Raw genomic sequence first — 16479 nt, forward strand, 5'->3', positions numbered from 1 at the left:
CCCATGTACAGCATGTTGCAATAATCCAAATAAACTGATAATTATGTGTGCAGTTTTTTGAAAGTTTTGAATATAAAATGACAATGTGTTTAATTCTCAGGCATTATGACAGACATTACTGTTGGTCAAAGTGCTATTCCTACCAATTGGTATTATAAATCAAGTGGGACTGCAATTTTGTATAGGCTTACAGGTAGTCCTTGCTTACCAACTGCTCATTCAGTGACCATTTGAAGTTACTACAGTGCTGAAAAAGGAGATTTATGACTGGTCCTCGAACATATCGCCATCGCAGCATCCCCTGGTCCCCAATGATTGCAACTGGGCACTTGGCAACTGGTGTGCATTTACAATGATTGCAGTATCTCATGGTCACATGATCGCTGTTTGTGACCTTCACAGCTGGCTTATGACAAGCAAAGTCAATGGGGATGGGGAAACCAGCAGGAAGTCACAAGTCGTGGCCATGTGATGTCATGCTTAACAACCACAGGTGATTTGCTTCATGACTGCAGCTGGAACTGATTGGGCACGTTCATGTGACATTTCACTTTATGACCACATCGCTTAGTGACACAGTTGCCAGTCCCAATTGTGGTTGGTAGGTGAGGATTGCCAGGCTTGGTAAGACTTGCTACACTTGCTATGGCCAGTGTAAATCCTTGATTTAGAAGTATGTTCTTATCAAAAAAGGATTACCTTTTGACACTGAAATAAAATTATGGACTTTTGAAGGAAACTATCAGTGCATTTTGTCGCAGGAACAGGAACTTAACAGTAAATATCTGCATTCTTTCTTTATGTAAGAAAGTTGTAAATTAGATGAGAGTATTGTAGATAGATAGAAACTGTAAAGTAGCTTGCCTTTTTTGGTGCCCTGCAAAACTACACCTCCCATCATCCAACCAATGTGTCCATATTAAAATATAAAACCATAAAAAGCACAGAGATTAATAAGTCATTTTTTTTCCACAAATTTCCCAGATTTGAGCATCAGCAGGTAACTAAGAGGAAGGACGTCCTCAGGTGGCAACAGGTGGCTAATCTTGTTTCAGGTTATGTTGAGCCTAGTTAATATTTAGATGGGAGACCACCAGGGTTAGGGTTAGGGTAGGTAATATTAGGACTGTAATCCATACTGGGAACCTGAAAAATACCCTAGAAACAAGCTATGTCCATCTTGTTGCCAAGATCAATTCATGGCTGTGTTCATCTAGTCCCCAGGAGTCAAGCTTGATTCAAGAGGATCTTTACCTTTTAGGAGGAACAAATTGTACATTTGTTCAAGTCAGCCAATTAGAATGTTTTTGCCTAACCTTCCTGCCAAATACAAGCTTCTGCTCAACTGGAATTGTGGTAAGAGGCCACCTTTGTCTGGCCTTACCAGTTCTCTCTTAAGGCACCTTGGTTGCATTAAGAGAGAACTAATTCTTAGATGTTGGCTGCAGCCACTTTTAAAATTTTAAAGATGAAAATATGCAGCTTGACATTATTCCTATGAGAATGGGATTGGAAACCAATGCTGATTTATTTTTTTATTTGATTTGTTAAGACTCTGGGCAGCACATAGTATATCCATTACATAAGTTAAAAACACAACCAAAATAACATGACTGCCTGGATTAAAACAACATTCCTGACATTCAAAAAAAGATTCCAGAGGGGCTCTAGAGACACCCTAACCCCAGGCCTGGGAACAGAGCCAGGTCTTAAGGGACTTCCAGAACCCTTGGAGAGTGGAAGCCATGTGTATCTCCAGTGGGATGCTGTTCCAGAGAGCAGGGGTTGCTACAGAGAAGGTACGCTTCCTCAATCCCACAAGATGACAACATTTACAGTGGGGCAAAAAAGCATTTAGTCAGCCACCAATTGTGTAAGTTCTCCCACTTAAAAAGATGAGAGAGGCCTGTAATTTTCATCATAGGTATACCTCAACTATGAGAGACAAAATGGGGAAAAAAATCCAGAAAATCACACTGTCTGATTTTTAAAGAATTTATTTGCAAATCATGGTGGAAAATAAGTATTTGGTCACCTACAAATAAGATGTCTGGCTCTCACAGACCTATAACTACTTCTTTAAGAGGCTCCTCTGTCCTCCACTTGTTACCTGTAGTAATGGCACCTGTTTGACCTTGTTATCAGTATAAAAGATACCTGTCTACAACCTCAAACAGTCACACTCCAAACTCCACTATGGCCAAGACCAAAGAGCTGTCGAAGGACACCAGAAACAAAATTGTAGACCTGCACCAGGCTGGGAAGACTGAATCTGCAATAGGCAAGCAGCTTGGTGTGAAGACATCAACTGTGGGAGCAATAATTAGACAATGGGAGACATACAAGACCACTGATAATCTCCCTCGATCTGGGGCTCCATGCAAGATCTCACCCCGTGGGGTCAAAATGATCACAAGAATGGTGAGCAAAAATCCCAGAACCACACGGGGGGACCTAGTGAATGACCTGCAGAGAGCTGGGACCAAAGTAACAAAGGCTACCATCAGTAACACACTACGCCGTCAGGGACTCAAATCCTGCAGTGCCAGACGTGTCCCCCTGCTTAAGCCAGTACATGTCCGGGCCCGTCTGAAGTTTGCTAGAGAGCATTTGGATGATCCAGAAGAGGACTGGGAGAATGTCATATGGTCAGATGAAACCAAAGTAGAACGTTTTGGTCTAAACTCAACTCGTCGTGTTTGGAGGAGAGTGAATGCTAAGTTGCATCCAAAGAACACCATACCTACTGTGAAGCATGGGGGTGGAAACATCATGCTTTGGGGCTGTTTTTCTGCAAAGGGACCAGGACGACTGATCCGTGTAAAGGAAAGAATGAATGGGGCCATGTATCGTGAGATTTTGAGTGAACACCTCCTTCCATCAGCAAGGGCATTGAAGATGAAACGTGGCTGGGTCTTTCAGCATGACAATGATCCCAAACACACTGCCCGGGCAACGAAGGAGGGGCTTCGTAAGAAGCATTTCAAGGTCCTGGAGTGGCCTAGCCAGTCTCCAGATCTCAACCCCATGGAAAACCTTTGGAGGGACTTGAAAGTCTGAGTTGCCCAGCGACAGCCCCAAAACATCACTGCTCTAGAGGAGATCTGCATGGAGGAATGGGCCAAAATACCAGCAACAGTGTGTGAAAACCTTGTGAAGACTTACAGAAAACGTTTGACCTCTGTCATTGCCAACAAAGGATATATAACTAAGTATTGAGATGAACTTTTGATATTGACCAAATACTTATTTTCCACCATGATTTGCAAATAAATTCTTTAAAAATCAGACAATGTGATTTTCTGGATTTTTTCCCCCATTTTGTCTCTCGTAGTTGAGGTATACCTATGATGAAAATTACAGGCCTCTCTCATCTTTTTAAGTGGGAGAACTTGCACAATTGGTGGCTGACTAAATACTTTTTTGCCCCACTGTAAATGAGAGCACCTCAATTAAAGCTTTGGCATAACAGGCTTCTGTTGTTCTCAGCTATGACAATTGGGCAGCCAGAGGGTTCTGCAATAACCGGAATGCTTGGAAAGTTAAGACAAATTACATGAGACTGACAGTTTTGTTTCTTCTGTAAGGTTCACGACTACCCAGAAAACTTGAAATCAATCAGCAGCACAAAATAAAAGACTTCAAGCAGGGACTTCTCTAAGCAGCGTTTTATTTGGCCAAGCAAAAGTCTGGGTGCCCACACCATGCACCAAGAGAGAGCAGGGTGGCACACTCTTGGAGACAAAACCACAGCCTTTTACAGTATTTTTAAAAAGGCAGAACTTATTACCATTATAATGAAGATGAGTTTTACAACCAGTCAAAGAAACTTTAGCAGAATACATTATTTCTCGCCCTTGTTTGCTTACATTAACTCTATTCCCTGCCCTTGTTTGCTTACATTAATTTAAAGGAGTTCCCCCTAACTCTTATACCTTGTCAGTCCCTGCAGACCCTTGTTCTGGGTCCTCCCTCCTTATCAGGCCTCAGACTTAGTCTCTTCAGGAGGAGTTTTCCCTATTATCTGAGCTAGCTCATCTGTGATTAGTTGCTTCCTCTTACAATTTCGTTAAGTGCTGTTAGTATTGAAACTTGGCTATAGAGAACTCCATGCATACTCTAAAGCTATGAAGTTAATATTGCCAATTTAGATATTGCCAATTTAGTTTTTGATCCCTTCACTACTTTTAGAGACTGATATGGTAGATAGGAAACTGTCATTAATTCCTAGTCTTTATTTTGCAAAGCAAAGAAACATAAAAACAATAGTAGGAAAACAGCATAACCTTCACAGAGTTAATGGTAACCTGGCTTCTTAGATTTTTTTTTATAAACTCCCCTTTGAAATATCCTCACTGAGAATTCTTTTTAAGAAATACCTAGAAGTTTGAGCTAAATAAAGCCCTATTGGTGTCTACCTGGAAGTATTTGTTCTAAAAATAAGCTTTTATTAAATTATGTTTACAGTAAACTACATCAATAAAAACAATTATAATGAAACTTGACTCAGATATATGCTTTCATGCATTTTTGGGATATGTTATTGTAGTTTCTTTGGCATCTAAGAGGAAGATAAGAATAAAGTCTCCTGCCTGCCAGAAAATTCTTCTGTTCACATTACTTTCACTTTGATAGCACAGGAGATTTCCTGTGGGGGAAATGTGGCCACGTATAAATATCTGGCTTTTAATAAGTTAAGAAAGTGAAGATCAATGTAAATCTGATTCATTTTGCTCACTGCTGTGCAAATCTGATTTCTACTCTAGATGATTTATGTTTATATTTTTAATATCCAGATATAAGGTCACTGGTCTGTTTAGAGACAGAGAAGATTTTACTTAGTTCCAAGTATGTATGAAGTGCCTGGGATTTGGGCTTTTTTTCCTAGAGCAAAAGCCCCTGTGTTCATTAATAGTAATATGTGGCTACCATTAATGACTGCTTCTCTTCTGTAGTACTTCCTAGAATAACCATGTATTCTCCTAGAAACACCCATTATGAAATTTTGTTTCATATGAGTAACTGGAAAGCTTCTGTGTTGACTACCAGAACCATTGCAACTGGCTAAATGGATTAATAATCCATTTATTTTTGTTTACATTTTAACAATACTGATAACAGTAAATAAAATATTAGGGTAACAGTTTTTAAGGGAAGGAACAATGATTTCAAATAGTTCTGTTTATTTTTAATTTAGATTTCTAAGGCCACCAAGCTCAACGATGACTGGGAGGTCTTAGAAATCCAAATGAAAAACAAAACAAAGGCAAGAGCAAAGAATGTAGAAAATAATACTTTGTTATATTAAAATAATCCTATGCTGAATTAGTGTTCTTTGCCACAAATCATGTTCTGAACAATTAGAAGTTGTGATCTAGCATACTTGGTGGGAGTGATGGAATTCAAGAATGAATCAGTTGAAATATTAATTTGCTGTTCAGATGAAGGAATATATATCTTAACTTAATTGCTATAATTACTTATTTTTAAAAATAAGTACCTCATAATAAGATACCTCCTTCTTCTTAATTTGCAGGTTGCCTGAGACCACTGCTGCTTCCTCATAGTTTCATTAATATATCTGAGTTCGAGTCTTCCTTCCCAGTAGGATCAATGATATATTTTCAGTGTTTTCCTGGATATAAACTAGAAGGGGCAGAGTTCCTTGAGTGCATGTATAATCTTATCTGGTCAGATAGTCCACCTAGGTGCCTTGATGTGGAAGGTAAAGCATCTTCTATGTTCAAAAAAATACCAGTGAAGTCTAAGTATAGTTTTACTTGGCTTAATAACTTTTTACTTGATCTATCTTAGTCTTTTCTCAATACATAAACAGTGTTTGTTTTACAGTTACATTCTGTATATGTCTGCTTAGAAGTAAGTATTGCATTCAGTGCAACGTATTCTAAGTAAGTGAGTATAAAATTTCAGGCTTACTTATTGTATATATACTATACTCATTATTAAAAATAGTTCTAAGCTATTTAATATTGTGTAAAACTGCTTACAATATGCATTAATCTTATGCATATTGCATGAATTAATTAATGAAAGAAAAATAGATATGTGTCTGTGAAACTAAGAGAAAGCAGAAGGATATGATATATTGTGGAGTAGAGTTTATTTATTTATTTATTTGTTTGTTTGTTTGTTTGTTTATTTGTATCAAATTTGTCACCGTCCATCTCATTAAAAAACTACTCTGGGCGGTTTACAGAGGCTAAATTCAATTAAAAATACAATATAAAATAGTCCTGAATAAATAAGAAATATAGTCCAAGAATTTATGTTAATTGGTAAGTAGCTCAGGGAGGGTCATCAGGGCACCAGCCATGCCCAGGATTAAGATTCTTGTTGCCCCGGCAAGCTGGCAGAGCCAGGTCTTTATTCTTTCCAGAAAGCTGGGAGGCTAGGGGCCAGCTGCACTTCTGGGGGGACAATATTCCAAAGTTGATGAATACATGCAGGGAAGTTAAGGTTTAGATTTACTTATGAATGAAAGGGTAACATCTAAGTTAGAAAGTATGAATTGATGTCATCCAGATTATTGTGGGGTACATATCAAAGTAAAAATCTAAAAATAGATTAGTGATATTTGCCAACCTATGGTTAAAAGAAGAACCACAGTGAATTTTGGGGAAAATTGTGCAAAATTCTGAATGAGAGTCATTTGGGGAAAAAATTATTCTGGTAGATGACATGAATGGATGGGTGGGACCAAGAGAAGAAAGCCTAAAAAAAGAGTGAATGGACCATTCAGAGATCCAAGAGCAAGCAAGATTGGTGATTGGTGAGTATCTGCTTAGAAAAAGGTATGTTAGTTTCAGATATGAGTCTATTCATATGTATTCATGGGAAAGAAGGATATAAATCTAAAAGCACAATTTATTCAATTATTTATGATGAAAGGCTGCAAAAATTAGTGAAGAATACAAGGGTGATGAATTCTTCTGAATATGGGTAGACCACTATATGTTGGTGTCAGGAGTGGATATTAGGAAAAAATAAATAAATGAAAGAAAGAAAATAAATGAAAGAATATAGAGAGGAAGTAGGAAGAGACAGTATTGTCTCCCACATGAAAAAATATTAGAAAATAGATTCATGGAAAGGGAACATAAGGAAAGAAGATGTGGAAACTTCTTGGAACAAAGTTAAAAGAATTACGTCACAGAATTCCACAGAAATATGTGGACATAAATGTCCGTTCCCAATCAGAACAGTGCCAAAATGACAAAACATGCATTGTGACTTCACAACTCCAGTTCCATCCTTTCATACTTATGTTATGACATCACATGAAAATAGATAAGAGAAGAAGTTTGTGTCACGACACTTGTTTCTTCACTTACCCTCTCCTGTGGAGGCATAGGTCAATAGGCATCCATGGGGGTGGGAAGAGTGATAATATTTATGTAATGATGTAATCATGCAAATGCTGTGATGTATGTTCTTGGGTCAGATGTCTAGATGCAAGTTCATAATCGCATCATTTGTGTGAATATGTTATTGAATGTGTGTCATTCTAGCATCATCTTGATTTGCCAGAAACTTCTTCTCTCTTCTTCCTCCAAAAGAACTCTTGGTGGAAAAAAATAACAGAAGCTTCTTTCCATTCTGGTGTTTAAGTTGTGTAATGGCCTCTTCTTAGAGGATCATACAAGTACTTCACTTCTGGCCTTGGAAAGACTTTAAATTTTAATCAGGCTTCTAAAAGAAATTTACATATACATGTATCCATCATACTATTCACTTTCAGGGATAAGGGGGGTTTACCACTTTCAGGGGTAAACAGAAGGGAATAAGAAATAGTAAACTGAAGTATTTGAAGGCACAAGATAAGAAAAGGTAATATAACTATCTAGTTTATACCAACACTATTCATTATACCTGTTGTATCTTCATGACCTGCAAACCATCCTTGCTTCCACCACAACCATATATCACTTCCATATACTGCCTTTTGTTCTTTACATTTCTCATTTCTGTCTTTCTGAAGATCTCACCAACTCCATCCATCTGCAGCTTTCTCATGCTTCCCTTTTCTCTTGACTCATTTATCTTTTTTACATATATTCTGTGAAATTTCATTTCATGTATTATATGATTAAACCACTTCAAAGTATGTATTTTGTATTGGTCACTCATTTTTGTATTCAGTCCTTATTTATTCAGCACCCATTCATTCTTTACCTACAAAGATCAGAACTGTGGAAGCTATGGTATTTCCTGTGACACCCTATGAAAGTGAAAGTTGGACTTTAAAGAAGCAAGATAGGAACAGTATTGACGCCTTTAAACTTTGGTGTTGGAGAAGACTCCTGAGAATACTGTGGACAGCCAAGAAAACAAACCAATGGATCATTGAACAAATCAACCCAGAGCTTTCAGTCAAAGCACAAATGACCAGGCTCAAGTTATCCTACTTCAGATACATTATACAAAGATCCAGCTCTCTGGAGAAGGCTCTAATGGGAAAGGTGGAAAGAAAGAGAAGAAAAGGACGACTAGCAGGAAGGTGGATGGACTCAGTTATAGTGGCGATGAGTGCACCTTTGGGAGACTTGAACAGATCAGGAATAGATCGTCATGGAGAAAATCTATGTATGTGGTCGCTAGAAATCAAAAATGACTTGATGGCACATAATCATTTTTAATCCTATCCTTGTTTTCCCACACAAACTTCTTAAGAACCCCATTTCCACTTAGATCTTTCTTACAGTGCATTTATGTTACTCCTAAGATGCCCAACTGTCAGTTATATACAACATAATAGGAGGAAGCATGTTTTTATTACATAACCATTTTTATTTCTTTTAACAACATTCATCCCTCACATCAGACCATATACTAACCACTACATTTCTACCAGCACTTATAGATCTTAAAATTTCTCCATTTATTTTCCATTTTTAGTAGACATTCTACCATGGTATACAGATTCATCTACTTGCCCTTCCTTTTCCAATTTATTGTTCACCCCATTTTCCCTATCAAACACAACGGTCTTTCATATATCAATTTTCATATCCATACTTCTTGTTGCATCATATGATCTAACATTCACTACAAATCTCTTAATTCTCAGCAATCAACACAGCATCTTCTGTATACAAAAATACATGCACATTCATATTCCCAGCCAACACACCTCTTATATCACTATAAGCATTATAGCTTTATCCAGAAATACATTAAACAATTAAAGGGTTATTACACACACAGGTAGTCCTCACCTAACGACCACAATAGGGACTGGAAAATTTGTCGTTAAGGAGGGTGGTTATTAAGCAAGTTGTGCCTGATTTTATGACCTTTTATGCAGCAGTCATTAAGTGAATCATGGTGACTGTTAAGCAAATCAGATGGTCGTTAAGGGAATCACACAGTTCCCCATTGAATTTGCTTGCTGGAAGCCACCTGGGAAGGTCACAATTGGCAATCATGTGACCCTAGGACGCTGCAAACATTGTAAGTGCGAGCTGGTTGCCAAGCACCCGGATCATGATCATGTGACCACGGGGGTTCTGCAATGATTGTAAGTGCGAGAACTGGTTGTAAGTCCCTTTGTTCAGCACCGTTGTAACTTCAAACAGTCACTAAAGAAATGGTTGTTAAGTGAGGACTATCTGTACTTGTTTTGTTCTCTAAAATTTGAACCACTCACTGGACATCCCATTTATTCTCACAGTCCTTTTTTGCTTTCCTTCTAAAATATCACACTTTCAGAAAACAATCGTCAATTTATTTTTTCTGCAAAATATTTCATAATTCAAGTGTATTCAGTTTATCATATGCTTTTCTTAAATAATCAAATCTGGGTAACCTTTCTTTCTCACATACATATACTTCTCAATGAGCTGCTGAACAACAACAATCTGGTCTGCATGCACTAGACCCAGCATAAAGCTGCACTGCACTTCCAAAATTTTGCTTATGGTCACCTATTACAGCTTCCAGTCAGAATTCTGCCAACACCTTTCAAAGCACACTTCTTTTAAAAAAATCCCTTTGTAGTTGTTGCATTTACTTTTCCTACTTTTATCTTTGTGAAAGGGAACAATAATGGAATTCTACCAGTTGTCAGGCAGAGATGCAGGCTTTGCACACCCACACTAAACAAGTTGCACAGCTACTGTGTAAGCAAATCAGATCTGTATGTTAACATTTCTCCAGTTACTTTATCTATAGTCTTCCTGTTTTTCAACATGCTTACAGCATTTATAACTTCCTGTTTTTCTTAAGCACTAACATTTATAGCTTTATAGCATTCTTTAATATATCACTATCATTTCCATACAAATCTCTAAAATACTCCCTCCAGCATTCTCTCAGTTCATCTCAAATAGTTTCATCACTTTTCTGTTTTAATTCAACTCATTCTGCTGGGGGCTCTTTATTAAACCCTCTTCATTCACTTCCAAAACAGTTTTTACATTTTCTCTGCCTCTTTTAATCTTAACAGGTTATTGCTTTTTTTATCTAAATTCTTTTTGATTTATTTTTTTCTTTATTTACAGATTATGCAGTATATTTCTCTCATCATTTTTTGTAGCAATCATTCATTTACATGCATTTTTTTTTCATATCCACAGCTTCTTTCACTTCTTCATTCCACCAAGCATTCTTTTTCATGTTTCTGTCTTCTTGAGAGGAGATAAGCTTCTGTAGTTGAACTGAATGACTTGGTAGCTTGCAAAGAAAGTAGTTATAAGAAAAGCCCTACTAGAACAAACCAAAAAGCTGTAGCAATATAATTTTCCTGATATTTCTTCTCAGTTCCAGTATCCTGATTCCAAATTATTTAGCATTTTAAAAGTCAGTGGCAGTATTTTGATACTTCTATAGAAATAGCACATTATTTGCATTTCATACTAAATAATATTTTTGTGCTACTTCATTCAGAATTTTTTTCTTCTAAACAGTTGTCATTCTGTTATGAGAAAGACAAAAGAACTGATTATTGTAGTATGATTGTGTTACAATCATTGTATAATAGATCATCTGAGAACTCCATGGCTGTAGACAAATCAGAGAAGCTAAAAAAGCATATTGGAGAAAGTCTGTGGCCAATACTTCTGCGTCATGAAAAGAAAACTGAAAAGGTTCTGAAGGAACTAGTGGAAGTGATTGCAGAACCACTAATTGTAATTTTTGAGGACTCCTGGACAACTGAAGGAGAGCAAATGTTGTCCCTATCTTTTAAAAAGGAAATTTTATAACTAAAAAGTTATTTTAGTTTGTCATCTGTACTGGACAAGGACCTTACCTAATTATTAACCAGCATATTTGTAAGCACCCGGGTAAGAATGTAACAGTTAACAAGAGCTAGCTTAGGATTGTCACAAAAAAGTCATGCCAGACCAACCGAATCTCCTTTTTTTTGACAGAGTTGCTAGCTTAATAGATGACAGAATGCAGTGGATATTCATGATATCCTTGTTAATAAAATGGTAAACATGGACTAGAGGATACAACTGTTAAATTAATAATTGACTGACTGCACCCAGAGAATATTCATAAATGGCTCTGCATCAGCTTGAAGTGTAGTATCTAGTGGTGTGCTACTGTGCTCAGTTCGTACGCTGTTCAATTTTGCATTACAAAAAGACTGACCAGTCTAGTCAGTCTTGCTCAAGGCCCATTTGGCACACCGTCTCTAGTTCTAGGCATAGCAATCTAAAAAGGACATTGACAAACTGGAGCAAGTTCAAAGAAGGGGTAGCAAGATGAACTGGAAACTGAAAATTTGTCCTATGAGGAATGGTTCAAGGAACTTGATATGTTTATCTGCAGAAGAGAAAGTTTAAGGGAGATGTGATAGCAGTCTTCAGATATCTAAAGGATTATCATATAGAGGAGGAAATGGATATTTCTTTTGCTCAAAAGGCAGGACCAGAAACATTGGGTTGAAACTACAGGGAAGTAGATACAGTTTAGATATTAGGAGGCATTTCCTGATTACAACAGCTGTCACCTAGTGGAACAGGTGGCCCGGTGAAGCCATATGTTGCACTTCACTGGAGGTCTTCAAATAAAAGTGAGATAGCCATCTGTCCAAAATGTTTCAGCAGATTCTGTAAGCTAGCAGAAATCAGGCTTTACTTGAAGCTGGTTTTTCTAACAAATGGCCTTAAAATATGTTATTGCAGTATAATTTTCAGGTAATAAGGCCTCTAAGTGACACTTTAAACTACCAAGGAATCTGAAATGGTATTGTATCTCTGGATTCCATATTTATCCCTTCATCTATTGAAAATATTTGTACCCAACTGGTAATTGCATCAAAATGTTTATAAATGTTGAAATTGCTTCTAATTACTGTCCTTACATCAATTAGTTCCCCCTTAAAAGCTGTACTTTACGTGTGAGTTTGCCTTTTAGTGTGACATATGATATATAGGGAAGCCATTCTTGCTTAAATTTAGTTCAGCTTCTATTCTGAATATATACTGTTAATTTTGCCATTGCTGGGTATTTTCCAACTTTGATTTCCTGTCTGATATTGTTGGCTGTGTGTCTCTTCTACACTGTTGGGCCAAATTTGTCCTCATAGCTATCAGTATATATCTTAATAAATTACGATATTTGTTAAAATATTTGTATGGAAGGGAATTTAAAATATAATGCTATTTTTACTGATTGTTCTCCTTTTTTATTATTAGTTTTATTTTTACTTATTTTTTCATTTTTTTTCCTTTCCATTTATATGAGTGTGTGCATTTATTTTTGGAACAATAACCAATAGCGGTGATATCAATATTAATATTAAAGTTTAGAGTGTTATAATTATTTCTGAAGATGATGTAATGAACCTAGTTCTATACATTTAATTAATTAATAAAATAATGAATTTTAAATTTTATTATACTTGTAAATCCTTTGTTTGCTGATATTTTATTCTTTATCCACTTTTTCTGTCTTTTTTTTTATGTAGCTATTTATTCTGTTCTTTAAATATTGTAAACAAATAAAAATATTAAACAACATAAAATATTTATAATGCATTATGTATTCCTAACTTTTCAGAAAAAGGCCAGTTTTAGGAATATATTATAGCCATTTTCACATTTGGTCATTCAACAATTTCATATAATTTTCTTCTGATACTTGGATAAGTTGTATGTGATCCTGGTGGATTAGTACTGTTGAATCCCTTGATAGGCATTAACATTTTTTTCTGTAGGTATTTCTATTGGATATACTATTCAGAACAGCTAAAGTAGGCTAAAAAGAATAATTATTTTCCCTTTTTTTCTTTAATGTTAACTTTTGTTTGAAAATGGGAGAGCTACTATGGTCCTCATAGCTCTGTGTGATACTGTACCAATTCCCATGGCTGTCCTGCATTCTGTCCTGCATATACCCAAACACCTGAACAGACATGTTATTTGTAGCTGATAGCAATAGAGTAGAATAGATTGTCTATTTTTTCATAAAAAGCAGGGGACTATGGAGGCAGAGGAAGAGACAGATGAAGCCTTAAAAACAAAAGGAATTCTGGGAAGAAGAGAGGAGAGAAGAAGGTGTATTTGCTGGCAAACTAAGATGGATATAGATAGAGTTGGCTGTTGCAAGTTTGTTAGTTTGAGGAGAGGCCAGAGCAAGATTCACAGGAGTGGAGCAGGAAAGTCTGGGGAAAAAAACTCACCGAAGAAAAGGGACCACTATTGGACAAATCTGCCCTAAAAAGAAGGAGAAAGAGGTCTCTTGGAGAAGACCAGCTTAAGAGAGTAAGAGCTAGCTGGCATAATTATGCCTTACCTCTGAGTAGGTAAAAGGGATAGAGTATAGGAGTAGCAATACAGGTAGTCTCTGGGTTAAGAATGCCCAGCTTATGGACGACCCATAATTAAGAATGGAGCCTATTGTAGCAAAATTCGAGTTAAATACAGGGTTTGAGTTAATTACACAATACTACTTATACAGTATTATACAATAATACTGTTCTGGCTTACATACAAATTCGACTTAAGGACGGACCTTGGGAACAGAACTCGTTCTTAAACTGGGGGCTACCTGTACTCATATTTGCCAACACACTAAACTACCTTGATAACAAGATAGATGTTATCAGGAGCTTTGCCACTAGAGAAAGAGCTCAGTTTAAAATGCCTGAGCAGTTGGTTCTAACTGTATCCATATATAAAAGTGTCCATTCCTGCTCAAAAATCCAAGTGAATAAACTCAACAAAGATGTAGCGAACATATGAATTAAAATGAATGGAGGATAAAATAAAAGCTATACTGATGTTTAAGACTCCTCTCTTCTACCCATCCAAGGAAAAGATATAGATGATGCTTTTCAAAATCAAATTGCAGATCTCTCAAAGAAGTATGGAATTATAGGGATTGTTGTAATTGTAATGACCCCCACAACTCTGCCAGATATGGCACTTCCAGGAAATTCCTGACTTCTCTTGCTGATAATCCCTTGACATGTTGGAGGAAGGCACAAGAGGATCACCTCTGCCAGACTTAGCTAAAGAAATGGAAGTAACCAAAATATAGGGTTTGTTTTACAGTTGACTTTTAATGAATTAATTAATTTTAATTATTTATGGGGTATTTTTAATTGTTTATGGGTTTTTGATTTTAATTGTGAGCTGCCCAGAGTCGCCCATTGGGGGAGATGGGCGGCATACAAATTTAATAATAAATAAATAAATAACAGAAATTCCAAAATTGCATGCTGTTAAACTACCAAGCAACAGTTGAGACTTCTCACATCCACACTTTTCCCATTGGTGAAATTTTTGAAGTAATGAACGTGCTGTTGTTAAGAGAGCAAAAGATTGACTTGTAAATGTCACTTTTTAAAGCTTCCTGTTCCAGTCAATTTAATTAATATGGTTGTCAAACTAAATCACCGCTGCATATTGTCACCTGTATATTCTTTGAAGAGACCCTTTGATATCTAGTGAATCAAAACTCTGTGCTCTGTTTTCAGTGCCATTTGTCCCCAAAGTGTTTACTTTTTCAAAAGGTGCATATTATATTCTGCATTCTGCCTAGACTATGGAATTGTGCTAAATTTTTAGATAACAAGAGAATAGATCCAATTGCTCCTAGAAGCCTAAGTATAATATTGAATTTAAATTTAATCTGTCAGCATATTTTTAAAAAGGCAAATATGTTCCTCTCACTGGGAGATGAGAGAACTATATTACTACTATGTAACTTAAGCCATATTTATTGATTGAACACCTAGTCAGTGCTTTGCTGTGGACACTCTGAATGTTTTTGTGGATATCAAAACTATCAGAAATTAATTTCAAATTCAGGTAATATGGGGAGACATTAAAATGGCATTATAAAAATGTTGAATGATAGCCAAATAATTTCAGAACCTTATATAATACCAAAGTTTTTTTGATTAGATAGATGCCACTAAACCCATTTTATAATGTTTTCCCTAAAATGACTTCTTTAGGCTAACGTTTTATTAATCTCAGAAATGAAGGGTTCATAGAACTAATCAAATTAGCTTCATCATAATAATTTTGAAATCTTAATGGAAGATAATTGGGACTTATGAGGTAATCTGTTATTTTCAACCTATTTCTCTAACCTGTCAACTCTATTTTGATTTTTTTCTTTTATAATATTGCTTATCCCACATGATTTTGTATCATCTGTAAATCTGATAAATGTTCCCTCCTGACCTCACCAGGAAATGATTTTGCACTGTTCACTATGTCCCTCCAGTACCATGTACACTCTTCATACTAATTTCAAGACAGCTGCGTATCCACAGTTGTCACGTGTGTGTACCTTTGAATCAGTTTTTGACTCCTGGCAACTGCCTGGACAAGTCCCTGCAGTTTTCTTGGCAAGGTTTTTTGGAAGTGGTTTGCCATTGGCTGCTTCCTAGGGCTGAGAGACAGTAACTGGCCCAAGGTCACCCAGCTGGCTTCTCACAATTTAATTGCAAATTATCTGATAATAAATTAGACAAAATTAGTCTGAGAAGACTTGTTCTTGCAAATCCAGGCTGACTTCTATAAATCATCACATATTTTCAAAGTGGGTACAAATTAATCACTGTCTGATTTACTCTAGAATCTTCATAGATACAAATGGCAGACTAATTAGTCTGCAGTTCCTTGGATCCTCCTTTTTTTCAAAATAGGATCATATGCCCTCCTTTAACAGTGGTATTCATTTAAAAGTAGGACATCAGAATGATGATGTATGTGATGAAGTCATTACACAAATACTACAATTATGTACTTGCATCATGACATTGGATTTAGGTTTGTAAGTCACAGTGTTTGCTTGATGACCTTATACATAGGTCATCATTACCTCTCCCCTGATATGATACCCATGCCCTCCAGTCATATGTCACTTTAGCTATTCTCAAGGATTTCTGAAAGTTACTACATAAAGGTTCAACCAGACCATCAGCAATTTCTAAGACGCAGTTCCTGTGGCTCAGAAGATATCCCATTCAAAGTGAATTCAGACATAGTCAAG

The 16479-nt window shown here is 36.4% G+C and overlaps 1 protein-coding gene across 3 annotated transcripts in view; it reads left to right on the top strand.

Annotated features, from left to right (window-relative positions):
- Positions 1-16479, top strand: part of SUSD4 (sushi domain containing 4) — a 100569-nt gene that overhangs the window by 57726 nt on the left and 26364 nt on the right. For all 3 annotated transcript variants that reach the window (XM_088146278.1, XM_088146271.1, XM_088146282.1), the window contains exon 5: positions 5537-5725. In XM_088146278.1, coding sequence (XP_088002404.1) covers positions 5537-5725 — 189 coding nt within the window. The remainder of the gene's footprint in view (positions 1-5536; positions 5726-16479) is intronic.

The sequence above is a fragment of the Python bivittatus genome, unplaced genomic scaffold, assembly GCF_059951505.1.
Source record: "Python bivittatus isolate LINGU-HERP-01145 unplaced genomic scaffold, Pbiv_v1 ctg000020_np1212, whole genome shotgun sequence".
Taxonomy (NCBI): Eukaryota; Metazoa; Chordata; class Lepidosauria; order Squamata; family Pythonidae; genus Python; species Python bivittatus.